Source organism: Benincasa hispida, chromosome 12 (genome assembly GCF_027475165.1).
Source record: "Benincasa hispida cultivar pf3 chromosome 12, pf3_genome.v1.1, whole genome shotgun sequence".
NCBI lineage: Eukaryota > Viridiplantae > Streptophyta > Magnoliopsida > Cucurbitales > Cucurbitaceae > Benincasa > Benincasa hispida.
In genome coordinates, this window is record NC_143489.1 from 43,007,930 (window position 1) to 43,023,738 (window position 15,809).

The 15,809-nt window shown below is 33.3% G+C and overlaps 1 protein-coding gene across 1 annotated transcript; it reads left to right on the top strand.

Annotated features, from left to right (window-relative positions):
• The first annotated feature begins 5,789 nt into the window (after positions 1–5,789).
• LOC120067062 (mitogen-activated protein kinase kinase kinase 1-like) lies at positions 5,790–12,131 on the top strand. Its single transcript, XM_039018442.2, has 9 exons — positions 5,790–7,170; positions 7,402–7,486; positions 7,888–7,950; positions 9,069–9,226; positions 10,355–10,427; positions 10,508–10,567; positions 10,926–11,036; positions 11,288–11,530; positions 11,641–12,131. Exons 1-8 carry the CDS (start codon positions 6,245–6,247, stop codon positions 11,504–11,506), a joined length of 1,695 nt encoding a protein of 564 aa, XP_038874370.1. The 5' UTR covers positions 5,790–6,244; the 3' UTR covers positions 11,507–11,530; positions 11,641–12,131.
• Positions 12,132–15,809: the final 3,678 nt, after the last annotated feature.

Sequence of the window (15,809 nt, forward strand, 5' to 3'; positions counted from 1 at the left end):
TGTAGAAAAACTTCGGTGAAATATGCTTTGTTCTATCTCTTTAATATATTCTTCTTTGATTTGGGATATGCAAACTGTGTTGTCTTTGTATAATATATTAGAAGACAAGCCAGACATTTCATGGTTATGCTGAGTCATTGATCTTAACCATACACATTCTCGACTAGCCTCATGAATTGCAAGAATTTCAGCATGATTTGAAGAAGTGGCTGTTATAGTCCTTTTCACTAATTACCATGAAATAGCAGTTCCTCTACATGTGAACAGATAACTTGTTTGAGATATAACTTTGTGTGGGTCAGATAAATATCCAGAATCTGCATAACCAACTAGATCAAAATTTGATTTATTTGAATAAACAAACCCATATCGATTGTTCCTCGAGATAATGGAGTATATGCTTAATTTCGTTCCAGTGTCTTTTTGTAGGAGAAGAACTACATCTAGCTAATAAATTTACTGAAAATACAATATCTGGTCTTGTATTATTAGCAAGATACATAAGTGCACCAATTACACTAAGATATGGTACTTCAGGACTAAAAAGTTCTTCATTATCTTCTCGAGGTTGCAATATATCGTTCTTTGTATCCAACAAACAAACTTCCATTGGAATATTTAATGGATGTATTTTGCCCATATAAATTTTTTTCAAATTTTTTCCTGTATAAGTTGACTGATGAATAAATATTTCATTTGCTAAATGCTTAATTTGCAAACCAAGGCAAAATTTTGTTTTTCTGAGATCTTTCATCTCAAATTCTTTTTTAAGATATTCTATTGCCTTTGAAAGCTTTTCAGGAGTTCCAATTATATTCAAGTCATCAACATATGCAGTTATAATAGCAAATCCTAATTATGATTTCTTTATAAAAACACACGGACGTATTAGATTATTTTGATATCATTCTTTCAATAAATATCTACTCAGACGATTGTACCATCTCCGTTCTGATTATTCCAATCCATATAGTTATCTCTATAACTTTATTGATTATCATTCCCGAGAATTTGATATGTTTCAGGTACCTTAAATCCTTCTAGGATTCTCATACAAATATTATTATCAAGAGAACTATATAAATATGTTGTGACTATATCCATAAGATGCATATCCAGACTTTTATACACAGTCAAGCCAATTAAATATCTTAATGTAATTACATCCACCACTGGAGAATATGTCTCCTCATAATCAATACCAAGCATTTGTGAAAAACCTTGTACAACTTGTCTTGCTTTATATCTTGTGATCTCATTATTTTCATTTCTTTTCCTCCCATTTGTATCCCACAGGTTTAACACCTTCTGGTGTTCGGACTCCTTGTCCAAAAACCTGACGTTTTCAAAGTGAGTTTAATTCTACCTCGATTGCTTCTTTTCACTAAAGCCAATATTTTGTATGTCAACATTCTTCAATAGATTTTGGTTCAGGATCCTCATTTTCAGATATAATATCAAGAGCAACATTATACGCAAAAATGTTGTCAATAATTACATTAGTTCGATTCCATCTTTTTCCTATCATTAGTTTATTGAAATCTCATTATTATCTTTAGGTATTTCACCTTCCTTACTAGTCATGTCGAGAATTTATTTATGGGTATTTACATCCTTAACCAAGTTTTTTTCACTATTAATTATTTTTCGTTTTCGAGGATTTTTATCTTTGGAACCCACTGGTCTACCACGCTTATGGCGTGTTCTAGACTCATTAATAACAATTTGTTGTGTTGGGAAATTAATTTTTTATGGAACATTTACAACTGGTATATGTGATATAGTTACTTTCTTTGTATCTATAAATGTATTTGATAATTGATTTGCTATATTTTATAAATGAATTATTTTCTGAACTTCAAGTTCATATTGATCTGTACGAGGATCTAAATGAGACAATAACGATGCATTCCATGTAATTTCTTTTTCTAACTTCTTAATTCCTCCCCCTTATGTTGGAAAATTTGTCTCATTAAAATGACAATCAGCAAATCATGCAGTAAATACATTACCCGTCAGGGGCTCAAGATATTGAAAAATTGATGGGGAATCATATCCAACATATATTCTTAACCTTCTTTGAGGACCCATCTTAGTGTGTTGTGGTGGAGCAATTGGCACATATACTGCACATTTAAAAATTCTCAGATGGAAAATATTTGGCTCATGACGATAAGCTAATTGTAATGGCGAATACTTATGATAAGCTACTGGCCTAATGCGTACAAGTGACTCTGCATGTAAAATAGCATGTTCCCATATAGATGAAAGAAACTTAGTTCTCATAAGTAATGGTCTTGCAATTAATTGTAAACATTTTATAAATGATTATGCTAAACCATTTTGTATATGAACATGAGCTACAGGATATTCAACACTTATCCCAATTGACATACAATAATACCAGCATTATTAAGATGAATGGTCTTAACTGTATAATTAGAAAATTGTGCTCTTAACTTAATTATTTGAGCATGTAATCTTGCAAATGCAAGATTTTGACTTGATAATAAGCAGAAGTGTGACCTCTGTTGGATGCATCTATTAATACCATAAAATATCTAAATGGTCCACTTGGTGGGTTATTGGGTCCACATATATCATTATGATTTCTTTCTAAAAATGCAAGTGATTCAATGCCCACTTTAGCTGGTAATGCTCTAATTATCAATTTTCCTTGAGAGCAAGCATCACATGATAATTCATTAGATTGAAGAATCTTCTGGTTTTTCAATGGGTGTCCATTTGAATTCTCAATAATTCACCTCATCATTTTAGATCCTGGATGATCCAACCACCCAGATCTCCGAGTCAGTCCGCGCTTTTTCGAAGAATCCTGCACCCATGGGCATACAACCTGATAGGCCTTCCCTTTCTGCTGGAGCTTCATGGGCGTTGCCCCGTTCCCCAATCAGATGTTGTCACTGAGCATTCCTAGTCACACGGGAAGAGAGATCAAATGGCAAAGCCATACGCCTGTTATACTCTGCAGATCATAATTCCAACGAGTTCATAAGAAGTGATCCCATTTTTTTCATCGAGTTTGGGTAGAGACCAAATGTCTTGAACGACCGATCCGGCAGAATAAACTCAAAAGATAAAAAAGTATCGTTAATTTCTGTATGCTCGTTCCAGGTTCGAAGTACCATTTGTATAGGTCATGCCAAATTGTAAATATGTTTGGATTCATGAACTTCAGGTTCATTGTTGTATATGTTTCAATTATTCGTATATGAGTATAATACAATCCAAAAGATAAAGTAGGCAACTATTCCAATATATGTTTTTCATTTGAGACAGTGGATATGATATATAGATCTTCCACATTATTCTTACTATCAGTCTCAATATGATAACGATTGCAATGTATATCTTTAAAACTTAGAAGATTTCTCTTTGATTGATTAGAGAACAATGCATTGTCAATTGTAAATTTTGTTCCTCTAGGCAAAATAATATTTGTTTTTCCAAAACCTTCAATCAAATTTGCAAACCTGATATTGTATTTACTTTTATTTTCAGCATTGTCAATTTGGAAATGGAAAAGTATTTGAAAAAGTACTTTTATTTTATTTGTAAGTATTGTGTGTGTAGTTGCACTGTCTGCTAGACATAGATCTTTATTGCTCATTTTTGAAATACCTAACATATGAAAATGATCCATATTTCTTGTTTAAAAGAAAATAATTACAATAAGAAAAATAATACTTAAAATATACAAAAAGTTACTAAAAAAAAAACTATTATTTAAAAACACCCAATATGTTGGGTGTTTCAAAAATGAGCAAAAGTTACCAAAAGTTATGAGTGGATGCACTTGTTCATTAAAAGAAAATAATTAAAATATAAAAACACCCATCATATGAAAATGATCCATGTTTCTCTCGATATTGCTACTGCAAGAGCATATTCAAGACATGAAATGTAGAAAATGTCTTCTCTAACATATCAACATTAGTAATTTTCTCTCCCCATAATAACAATTTTGAACTGATTTTAAATAACGTGGAGTTGTAATTACTTACTGATCTGGAAATCTTCTAACAACAAGTGCATCCACTCATAACAAGCTTTAGGAAGAATAACTGTTTTTTTATGGTCATACCTCTCTTTTAAATTTTTTCACAAAATACGAGGATCTTTTATTGTAAGATACTCCATTTTCAATTCCTCGTGGAGATAATAACGAAGGAAAATCATAGCTTTTGCTTTGTTATGACTGGATATCATATTTTTTTCTTTAATAGTCTCCCCAAGATTTATAGCATCCAGTGGATTTCGACATCAAGTACCCATGGTAAACAATTATTGTCGTTAATATCAAGGGCGGCAAATTCTAATTTTGTGAGATTTGTCATGTTAGCACTATCATAATATATTGTACTTATGTTAGAAATTTAATAAATATTGAATATGCAATATAACATTAAATTTATTAATTAGAATGAAGAGGGAAAAATCGACATACTTTTAGAACCTACCTTTAACGGGAAAAACGGCAGGAGCTTGTGTTGTTAACATGTTGTGAATTTGAGGAGCATAACGGGAACACAAATAGTGAGAAAATATAATATAATAATATATTTATACAATAATTTTAAATATATAAAATAAAATAACTAAAAATATAAAATAATTAAAATTATAAAATTGGATAATATAAAAATTAGTGGAATTTTGTAGTGAAATTTTCACCAATGTATGTGTGATATTAAGATCCACCAAATGCCACTATTTAAAGGCAAAGTGGTAAGTAAGATGTGGACTTACATAGACACCAAACATGAATAATTACAAGACATAGACAACATGAAGGGTGGCACATACTTTGGAACACTAAGCAATAGACATCTATTTATAATTATAATATTCATAATAAGCATAAACTTTTGCATTTTTTATGAGAACTTTTGCATCATTCAATAATTGTACTTCTGTCTTTAGAATCAACCTTTTTAGGTTCCTATTTCTTTTGGTCTTCAATTTACAATAAAAAGACATCAAGTTTTTTTTTTTTAATTGTAAAATTTTAGTTTTTGTAGGACGAAGATGTAAACCTTAATACATATTATTTATTAGTTCAGCTATGTTTATTTTAATGGTTAAAATTTAGTTGATAATTGTTAATATATTTAAAATTTTAATTCTAAAAAATTTTAGACAAGATCATATCAATTACCTTTGAGTTAAACTTACCTTGACAACAAAGAAAACACATTTGCTCATTGTATTTTTATTAAATATATGATTTAGTCACTAAATTTTAGTACATCATAATTTAGTAATTATACTTTTAATTTTGACATAATTTAGTCAATATTTTTAGTGACGTAATAAAGTTAATATAATGAACCAAGTTACTACCCAATTAAAAAGTACATGAACAAAATGTTATTGGAACAAAATAATTGAAGTTGCATTGAGAGAATCATGTATCTAGATTTTGTAAAAAGTTACCTTTGAACTTTAAAGAATATCATTAAGAGGTTTTTTTCGTAACAATAATTTCAATTTATTTTCTATAATCTGTAAAGTAGAAGAATCAAATATTTGAGTTGAAGGTTGATAATATAAATTTAATATCACTTTAAATCTTCGTAATTTATTATTTAAAAAAGATATTTATTGCGTGAAAATGCGAGGAAGCAAGAAGGAAAAGATTGTGCGAGTGAGTGTATGGGTGGAAGTGGCCAAAGTGGGGTTTGAATTTGAGAAAAAGTAAGATAATGATAATAATGAGACGACAGTGAAAATATATATATATAATTCCAAATTTATCGAACTTCACCGATTTAAAAATGGAAATTAAAAGGAAAAAAAGGACGAATCATATGTAAGCCGGTGAAGCAAGTGGGTACGTCAGCGAGAGGAAGAAATATACTGGACTGGGTATCGGACAATCAACAAAAGATAGGCAGCCAATCGCCGTCGGCTCGGCTGTTGTTTCGGCTACTTTTACTGCCACGTAGCACCGCGTTTTTCTCTCTCTCCGGCGTTTACCAGTCCAATTCAGTCCATCTTTCAACCCTTTTCTTCTTCTTCTTCTTCTCATTTCTCTCTCTCTATCCCCTCTTTTTCCCAGCTTCCCTTCCTCAAACTTGGAGGCTAATTCCATTTCCAACGATTCAGAGTTTTCTTTTTCCCTTTTGAATTTGTTAATTTCGTTTGTGGAGTGGTGATTTCATCTGGGGATTCGTCTTCTTGCCGTTGCTGGTGGGACAGTGTTTAATGGGCTTGAGTTTCGATGCATCGCCTGCCTCAGTTTTTCTCTCCTAGGAAGAAAGGAAAACCCATGGATCCGAGGAAAATCGCAGGGAAACCCAAGCTTGGTCGACTTAATGCGGCTAAGAACATTGACTATGATGCTGCTTCCTCGTCTTCTTCGCTTGATGATTCTTCTGGGTCTCTCTATACTCGCTCCATGGAGACCCCCGATCCCTCTAGTTTTCGGATTAAAGGGCTTGACGGTGAAGTTGATCTCATATGTCGGACTTTAGGGTTAGATGGCCCTGATGACTTTGCTATTCCCATGGAGGCTTGGGAGGCTAGAAAGGTTCGTTCATCTTCCGAGCTTCTACCGAGGTCGAGGATGTATCCTATGGACAGTTCCCCGAAGACCGAGGAAATTAATAAGGATAAGGAAGATAAAGAAATTCAAGATGAATTGTGTCGGAGGGTTAAGGATTCAGTTCGAATTAGCGTCGAGCTGTCCACGCCTAAGACCGAATTTGCAGAGTTGAATGAACGCCGGATGGCTACTGCTACTGGATGTAGTTCGAGAAGTGGAATCAATGGTGCTCGACCTCCTTTACTCAAGCCGCCGCCGTCCATGCGGCTTCCTAATTTAGATAATACTTGCTCCACTTGGGACATTTTGAAAAGTTTTGCTCCATTAGTTGATGATGAACATCAGGAGGAAGTAGGAGAACGAGTGGAACCTTTAGTTGATCGAGAAGGAGAAGGAAATATTGTAAGGCCCGTGGAGAATGCATTGCTCATTGGGTCTTGGGGTTCCTTCACGACCTCGAATGACGATGATTCTTCGAGCAGTACTACGGAGCCTGCAAATATTTCACCCAATATGAGAGGTAATCCCATTATCACATCCTGGGTGGTAGGCAGGCTTCTTGGGCGCGGTTCATTTGGATCAGTATACGAAGCAATTTCACAGTATGTAGTGTTTCTCCTACCTTATTTTCCCTGGCAACTTTTGTTTACTATGGAGTCCTTGTAGATAGGAGGGACTCGTCGCACGATTGATATGACTCTGGCATTTCTGAACTGGGAATTATCCGGTGGCTGATCTGATATTCTTTTTTTGATAGGAAGGGACTTATCCTAAACCCCGCCTCAATTTTTGATTACTCGGACAATTCATCTGATTTTGTTTCACTTTTGTAGGGATGGGACATTTTTTGCATTGAAAGAAGTTTCACTGCTCGATGAAGATAGTCAGGGAAGACAAAGTATCTATCAACTTCAGCAGGTGATTTACACTTGTTCATGACAATATTTTTGTTTTGCTGTGAAGTTTAGGTTCTGTTTGATAACAACTTTGTCTTCTATTTTCATCATTGTTAAGTTAAGTTAACATTTGTATTGGAAAATAAGTTTAAAAACTACATTTTTTTTAGTTTTGGAAAATTTGTTTTTTGTTTTGGAAGTGGACTAAGAATTCAAACCTTTCTTTAATAAAGGTGAAAGTTGCACTAGAGAAATAGTGAGTAATCAAGCGTTAATTCTGAAGCAGAAAACTAAAAACGAAATCGTTATCAAATGGGGCTTTATTTGTTATGATTTGAAATTGTGATCAATCTTCTGAGTGAAGCCTTGATGATCTTATTCTTTACTTGCTTTTCTCACATCTTCATTTGATTTTTCTTCCAGGAGATTGCACTTCTAAGTGAGTTTGAGCATGAGAACATAGTTCAGTACTATGGCACACATTCGGTATTGGCCTTCTTGATCCTCAAGAATTGAAGTTTTTAGGCATTTATATCTTCTTTTCATGGTTCGAAAAAAATGTGCTTAATTATTTTAGTTAAATTAAATCTATCTTTATAACCCTCTATGAAGACTAAAGAATCTTGGTTGTAGTCTTTTAGCATATTCTTCATTTGAAATGAAATCTATTTCCTCCAATTCTGATCTTTCTCCATTGTCTTTCATAACCTGATACATTTTTAATTACAGTTGAGTATACACAAAGGATATGGAATGTTCAAATCAATGTTAGTTTCCCCTGGAATCACAAACAAATTCGAAGCTTTGCCTGAATTGTTATTTGCACCATGATGCTTATGTTTTTTTGTTTTCCTTTTCACCATGATTTCCCCCTTCTCTTTGCATCTTCTTTGGCCATGATATTAAGCTTATGATCTCCTATGAGTTTTATATGCTTCAGAAAGCCTCATGTAATTCTATGTAATTTATCTTCTGGTGCTTGAAGTTTAGTTTCTACAATTTTTTACAAACTTGTCTGAAGTCAATTAATTCAATACAATGTTTTTGGTTGACATAAAACTTACCTTTAACTGTATGATATATGCTTTTCAACGAACCTGAGTACACACATGAAACATAACAGCATGAAAGTCGAAATTTGGAAAGTTACTTGCATATCATGAACCAAATATCAACATACAAGTTTTACCTTGATGGCTACTTCATTGTTTAATGCCTTTTTTCTGCCAGCATGTGTAAAGTGGTTTGTTTTACTAACATGACATGCCAATTGCCCGACCTTGTGCTATTTTAATTTTCCATCGTTTTTTGGAAGTGTGTTGGTAGGTGCACTGATGGGTGTTTGGAACGTGTGTTGTTATCACCGAAAAATGAAATCACATGTTGGGGCACACATTATCTAATCAACTTTCCTGCTCTCTTTTAGAATTGAACTTTAAATCAAGCCATACCACGGATCCTTGCATGGCTATCTAAATTTTTCATTCATCAATTTTAGCTAATGGAGCAATAAAAATTACTGTAGTTTACGCTCTTTGGGCTACTTAACCAGTAAAATTTTCATATATTTAATAGTTAATAGTTTATTTGATTATTATTTGCAGGATGGGTCAAAACTCTATATCTTCCTCGAGCTTGTATCTCAAGGCTCCCTTATGAGTCTATATCAGAGGACAAGCCTTATGGACTCCATTGTTTCTGCTTACACAAGGCAGATTCTGTCTGGTTTAAAGTATCTTCATGAGCGAAATGTGGTTCACAGGTATACAAATGAATCTAATATGTAATTGTTTATGAATTATGCTTGTGAATGAAGTTGTTCGACATCTTATCCTATTTACCACTTACCAATACTGGTCACATTTATATGCATTTTTTAATAATTTATTTTGGTTCAGTACTCATATCATTGTATCTTAATATGATAGTAGCCTGAGACTTCTATGAATCAGTCTGTATTCATTGTGTTCATATTTAATACCGTTGCTGTGGATAGGGAGGAAGGGGGAAAGAATCTTCTCAGTTGTCAAGTCCATGCTACTTTTTCTTGGTTTCCTAGTGAAAGTAGAAAACCTTTCACCATTTCTTGCACCCTCTGATTCTTAGCGTTATTTGATCTTCACTTGATCATATTGGAAGAAGCTAAAGTCAATCCTCCAACAGTTTAAATTCCTTCTGGAATATATTTAACTCAACAGTGTTCTTAACATCTTTGTGTAGCTACTATTTTAAAATTGTTTTTGGAAATTTAATTGTCTGTAAAACAGCATAACATAACTGCCTTTATCCATTAATGTTCTTACCTTTTTTTTTTTTAAAATAAAAAATTAAAACAGTTTCTTAATCCTCATATAGGATGAAATCGAACATTTTTGGGGGAAATTAGGGGTGTTGTGAGAGAATAACATTGGCCCACTTATGGCCTTATGGGGTAATTTTTAATGATTCTTTGTAATTATGACACCAAACGTATTTTGACCAATTGGGTTTTTTTTTTTTTTTTTTTTTGGTAACCCTAAAGTCCTGTGGGGATATCTCATCCCCCTATATCATATTCTCAGTTATTAAAAAAAATACGATGATTCTTAAAGCATATGCAACAAATATACGATGCCCTCTATTAAAAAATCTGTAAAATTCTTGATTAGATTATATTTAGAATTCCTCTGTTCATATACATCTTAAAACATCATATTTAATTATTTCAAATGAGGTTTTTTCTTTCCGCTTTTCTTTCTAAATATTTTAATTTTTTATTGAGGAAAACATCATATTTATTGCTCTAACTCTTGCTTTTCTCCCACGTGCACCTTTCCTCCTCCCTTTCCCTCCTCTTAATATATATTTATTTTCTTCTTTTTTATTTTTATTATTTTTTTTTGACATAAAGGGATATCAAATGCGCTAATATATTGGTGGACGTGAATGGATCTGTGAAGCTTGCAGATTTTGGTTTGGCGAAGGTTTCTCCCGAATTCATTTTATCATATTTGTTTTTGGCCTTGTTTTTGTGACTTAAAATCATTGTTTTTATACTTTTCAGGCAACAAAATTGAACGATGTTAAATCTTGTAAGGGAACTGCGTATTGGATGGCACCTGAGGTTTGCCTTCTTCCTTAAAGTCAAGAAAATGAATTAAGTATATAGTTTTGTAGTTTATTTGAAAAACATTTTGTTAGATATCCAAACACAAGAAATATAACGAAAGAACAAAGATAGTACTACAATGAAGAAATTACAATATCAATAGCCTTATGAGAAGGCTAAGTTTCTTTCCTACAATCAACCTATTATGGACTGACTTGTCAAAATTTGACCTCTCACGAACCAACCTTTATTTATAATCAAGGCGCCTTAGCCAATTACCACTATATACTCTTACTAATATCCTACTAATATTCTCGAACATATGTTCTAGTACTCACGCATTTCTCACCTGTCAACACTGTGATTTGTGCAGGTGGTTAATGGGAAGGGTCAAGGATATGGTCTTCCGGCAGATATCTGGAGCCTTGGGTGCACAGTATTGGAAATGTTAACTCGAAAGCTTCCATATTCAGAACTCGAATCTGTACGTGCTACCTTTATTCTCCTTCGTTTACAAACTTTGCTTTTGCTGTTTGTTTGATTTTCTAAGCTCACAGCTTGAATTGAAACTGAGATAATACAAGCTTAATGGTTTGAAGGTGTTCAAAAACTTGCCACGCTCAGCTTTCTATTGTCCATGAGTGATTTTCAAACTATTCTTGTATGTTACGATAGGAGACAGGATAACCATTATTTTTATTTAAGGTTCTAAAACTGCTTTCCTTTGAATTCCAGCATATGCAGGCATTATTTAGGATCGGAAAAGGCAAAGCGCCTGCAGTTCCCGAGTCTCTTCCAAAAGATGCACAGGATTTCATTCTGCAGTGCCTACAAGTTAATCCAAAGGACCGTCCTACTGCTGCCGATCTTTTAAATCACTCGTTTGTTAAAAGACCAGTTTCCAGTTTATCAGGGTCGGCATCTCCTTACAACAGGCCAGGCAGAAGGATCTAAACTGTCAAGAGTTGAATTTACAAGGTAGCATTTCTGACTTCATTCGACACTAAAAATTACCATATTTGCATACATATTATTTGTTCTCTATTTCGTTTGACTTGACACATATGTTATATTCCCAATTCTCCCAGATTCTGTTGCTGAAAATAGCCATATATGTTCATGTCTCCTTTAGTTGAATGGCTTGCTGAGGAATCAGGATCCGGTTCTGGTTCTTTGCACAATCTCGGCAGTAAAAGCTCGACTCGAGACATTTTTTCTGTAATTATTGGAATTCAAGAGTAGATCTTGATCTATGCTACAAAGGAGGGGAGCTAGTTTATCTGCCATTGATGCAAGAACAGTAAAATGGAAGTGCTTCTAGTTATTGTTAGTTAGTTTCCTCGTTAAGAACAGAGAACAAGAAGAATGTAATTTTGATGATTCAGCTTATGATTGTTTATTTATGTGGTTTCGTTAATTTGCTTAGCTACTTGCCTGATTTAGGCTAAGGTGTGTTGTAACTGTACAAAAGAAGGAACATTTACACTACTTGTAAAAATTATAATATATATATATATATATATATATATATATAAGGCAGTTCTTTTCTTTCTTTCTTTATAAAAATTTATTTATGTGCTGTCCATTCCTCAAACTTTGAACTTTTTCCTAGTTTTTAATTTTGTTCTATCAGGTTTGATCATCTTGTATTGCGACTTGAATTTTGGTCAAAGTTGGACTTTCAAATTCGTTTTCTCATTTACTTAGGAAATTTTGAATGTTGCATCGCTTTTCATCTTTAATATTTAATATTTCGATTTATAAAGTTTTATTATTATTATTATTAGAATACTGAGAATTTAGATTTTCATCAGCTTATTAAAGTGGTTACGATCATGCTTAAACCAACCAGATAGATTGGAAAAAAAAAAACTATGTTGAAAGATCAATAAAGATCAATTATTTTTAGTTCAATAATTATGGGAGGTCTAATTCTCTAAATTATTAGTTGATGCTATATGACTTAACTAGCTGAGTACACTCATTTTGATGAGTCTAAGAAACTCACCACTAAGTTTGCTCAAACAAGGGACAAGCTAGGGTAGGATAATGAAGCAACCATATTGATGAACTCTCTTCATGAGAGCTATAAAGATGTGAAGGCAGCATTGAAATATGGAAGAGATTCAAATTTTGTTTATAATGTAATCACAACCTTGAGAAGTAAAGAACTAAAGTTGAAGGCTGAAATAAGGGTAATGATTTTAACTAACAAAAGTAATTCAACATAGATATATAAAACTAGTAATGAAGTATAGGTCAAAGATTTCACAGCTTGGTTTGCAAGCATGTAAAGTTCGAACTGTTGGGGTTGATGCTCTAAATCTTGTAGGGTCCTATAATTTGTAACTGTTTTGAACAAACTCATTGTTTATTTAATAAAATATATGATATTTTATTCCATATTTTAATTGCATTAATCACAAACTAATAAACTAACATCCAATGTCATCTTGTAGCTTAAACATATATGGAGAGACATACGGGTGGATCATGTTTAGTGATAACCTAATGGTCTATAGTAGATGGATAAGATTGGGTACCTTATCCTGGTGACACTACGATTATGGCCCGCTTTGTAGGTGTTACAATTGTTGTAAAGTGTTACAAATGATCTAATCTTGATCTTTCATGTATAGACATGTGAGCTGGGATATTCTATACAAAGGAGTTTATATAAGACTGGACCACGAAATATTTAGTCTCATTATATAACATCGTTCATAATAGAGACTTACATTTCAACAAGATGACCATAGGTAACATGACCTGAATCCTGAGTGAGTTGTGAACTCCTATCTATGAGGGCGGTCCTTTGATTTGTGTGGGTGAGAGTGGTCAGATCGTCGACTCAATAAGTCTACCATTTTGGGGATTCGTCTGATTGAGGAGCTGGGAACACAGCTACACAAAAAGAAATTCACTCTTTCCTCGAGGTTGGGGTAAGTAGATAAATTGCTCCCTTAAGGGTTGATTCTGGGGCTTGAACAATGTGGCGCCACATACTCTCTTGGCCCGAAAGGGGTTTAGTCATAGTTGGACTATAATCTATTGTTCATTAGAGGGATCAATGGTACTTAAGGAGTTAGATGTAACTATAGGGGTAAAATGGTAATTTTGGCCCAACTATACTTACGAGCAATTTGTGAAGGGTCATCGTATTATTGATTGGTTATATCCAATGGACACAGAAATATATCTGTAGTGCGAAGAGTGCAGTAGTCGGTCTTTATTAGAGTACCCGGCAGTTAATGGATGGTGAATAATTTAATTAAAGAGTTTGATTAATTATTCATGCACCGTTGAAGCTTCAAGCTACAGGTCCATTAGGTCCTTTGGTAGCTCAATAAGATTAAATGAGAATTAATTTTTGGATTAACTTGAATTGTTCAAATTAATTGAAGGATTTAATTATATATGATATAATTAAGTTATTTTAATTATATGTGATATAAATATTATAATGTATCTGATACATTATAGCATTTGTGAGAGGAAATAAATATTTGAATAAGATTCAAATATTAACTATATGAATTGGATTCATAATTGTTAAATTTAATATAAATGTGATTTATATTAAATGTTAAGTAAGAAAGAAAAGAAACTATAGGTTATATTGTATATGATACAATATTTATACTATAGGTTATAAGTTATATTCGATATAACTTGTAGTTTAATATAAATATTATGATAATTAGTTATCATATTTATATATATTAACTATTTATTTTATATAAATTAATTTATTTGAATTAAGGAGGGAAATCCTCTTTTTTCTCTCCACCTACGTAAGTGGATGGTTCTTGATATATTTGGCATTTTTGAAAGGAAGTTTCTTCTTCTGCTTCACGAGAGAAAAAGTTGATGGGGTTGATGCCCTAAATCTCATAGGGTTATGTAGTTTGTAAACATTTGTATGAATAAACAGTTTTGTGATTTATAATATGAGATATTTTATTCACTCCAGTCTATGAAATATGAGATATTTTAATTGCTTTAACCATAAACCAATAAACTAAGATCCCTGGTTATTGTTGTAACCTAAGCATGTATGTGGCTACATACAAGTAGATCGTGCTTTAAGTGATAACCTAAATGGTCTGTAGTATATGGATAAAGGAGGGAAACCTTATCCTGGTGACACTACTGTTGGGATTGGTGTCTTAATTCTCTCGGAGTCTCGTTGTTTTGTAAAGATACACATTGTTTAATGAATAAAATAAGTATTATTTAATTCTACCATTTACTCATATCCAATAAACAAAGCTTCTTGGTTATCTTATATGAACTTAAGCATGTATATGTGATATACAAGTGGATCATGCCTTAATTGATAACCTAAATAAGTATGTAGTATAAGAATTAAGGTGGGATACCTGATCCTGGTGACACTACGGATACGACATGCTTTGTAGAGGTTTGCAAGTGTTGTAAACTACTACAGATGGTAGATCCTGACCATCCATGTGGAGACGTGCGAGTGGGAGTGTCCTATATAAAGAGCTTGTATAAGACTTGGATCACGAGATGATTAGACTCTATGTATAACGCCGTTGATACTAGAGACTTACATCTCACCTAAACGACCATAGGTGATATGACCTCAATCCTGAGTGTTTTGGGAACTTCTGCCTTTGAGGGTGGTCCTTTGATTAGTATGGGTGAGAGCGGCCAAATTGCCAACTCAACATGCCTACCTTTTTAGGGACTTGTCTGATCTGGGAGCTGGGAACTAAATCCACAAGATTGGAATTCACTCCTTTTCTGAAGTAGGGATAAGTAGAGAGATTTCTCCCTTAAGGGCTGATTTCGGGGCTTGAACATAGTGACCACAACTTCTCTTTGGAAGAGAAGACTTAGTCATAGTAGGACTATGACTTATGTTCATTAGAGAGATCAGTTGTACTTAAGGAGACAGATGTAACTACAAGGGCATAACAGTTATTGGCCCAGCTGTACTTACAAGCGATCTGTGAAGGGTTGTCGCTCTGCTGATTGGTTAAGATGGACACATAATATATCTGTGGTAAGGAGAGTTCAACTGTCGGTCTTTAGTAGAGTACCTGGCAGTTAACGGATGGTGGATCCCGTGACTAAGAAGTTTAGTCAGTTATTCACGTACCGTTGGAGCTTCGAGCTACAGGTCCATGAGGTCCTCTTAGTAGTTCAATGGATTCAGTTGAGGATCAGTTCTTGGTGTTGATTTGAAATGTTTAAATTGACAAGAGATATTTTGATTATATATGATATA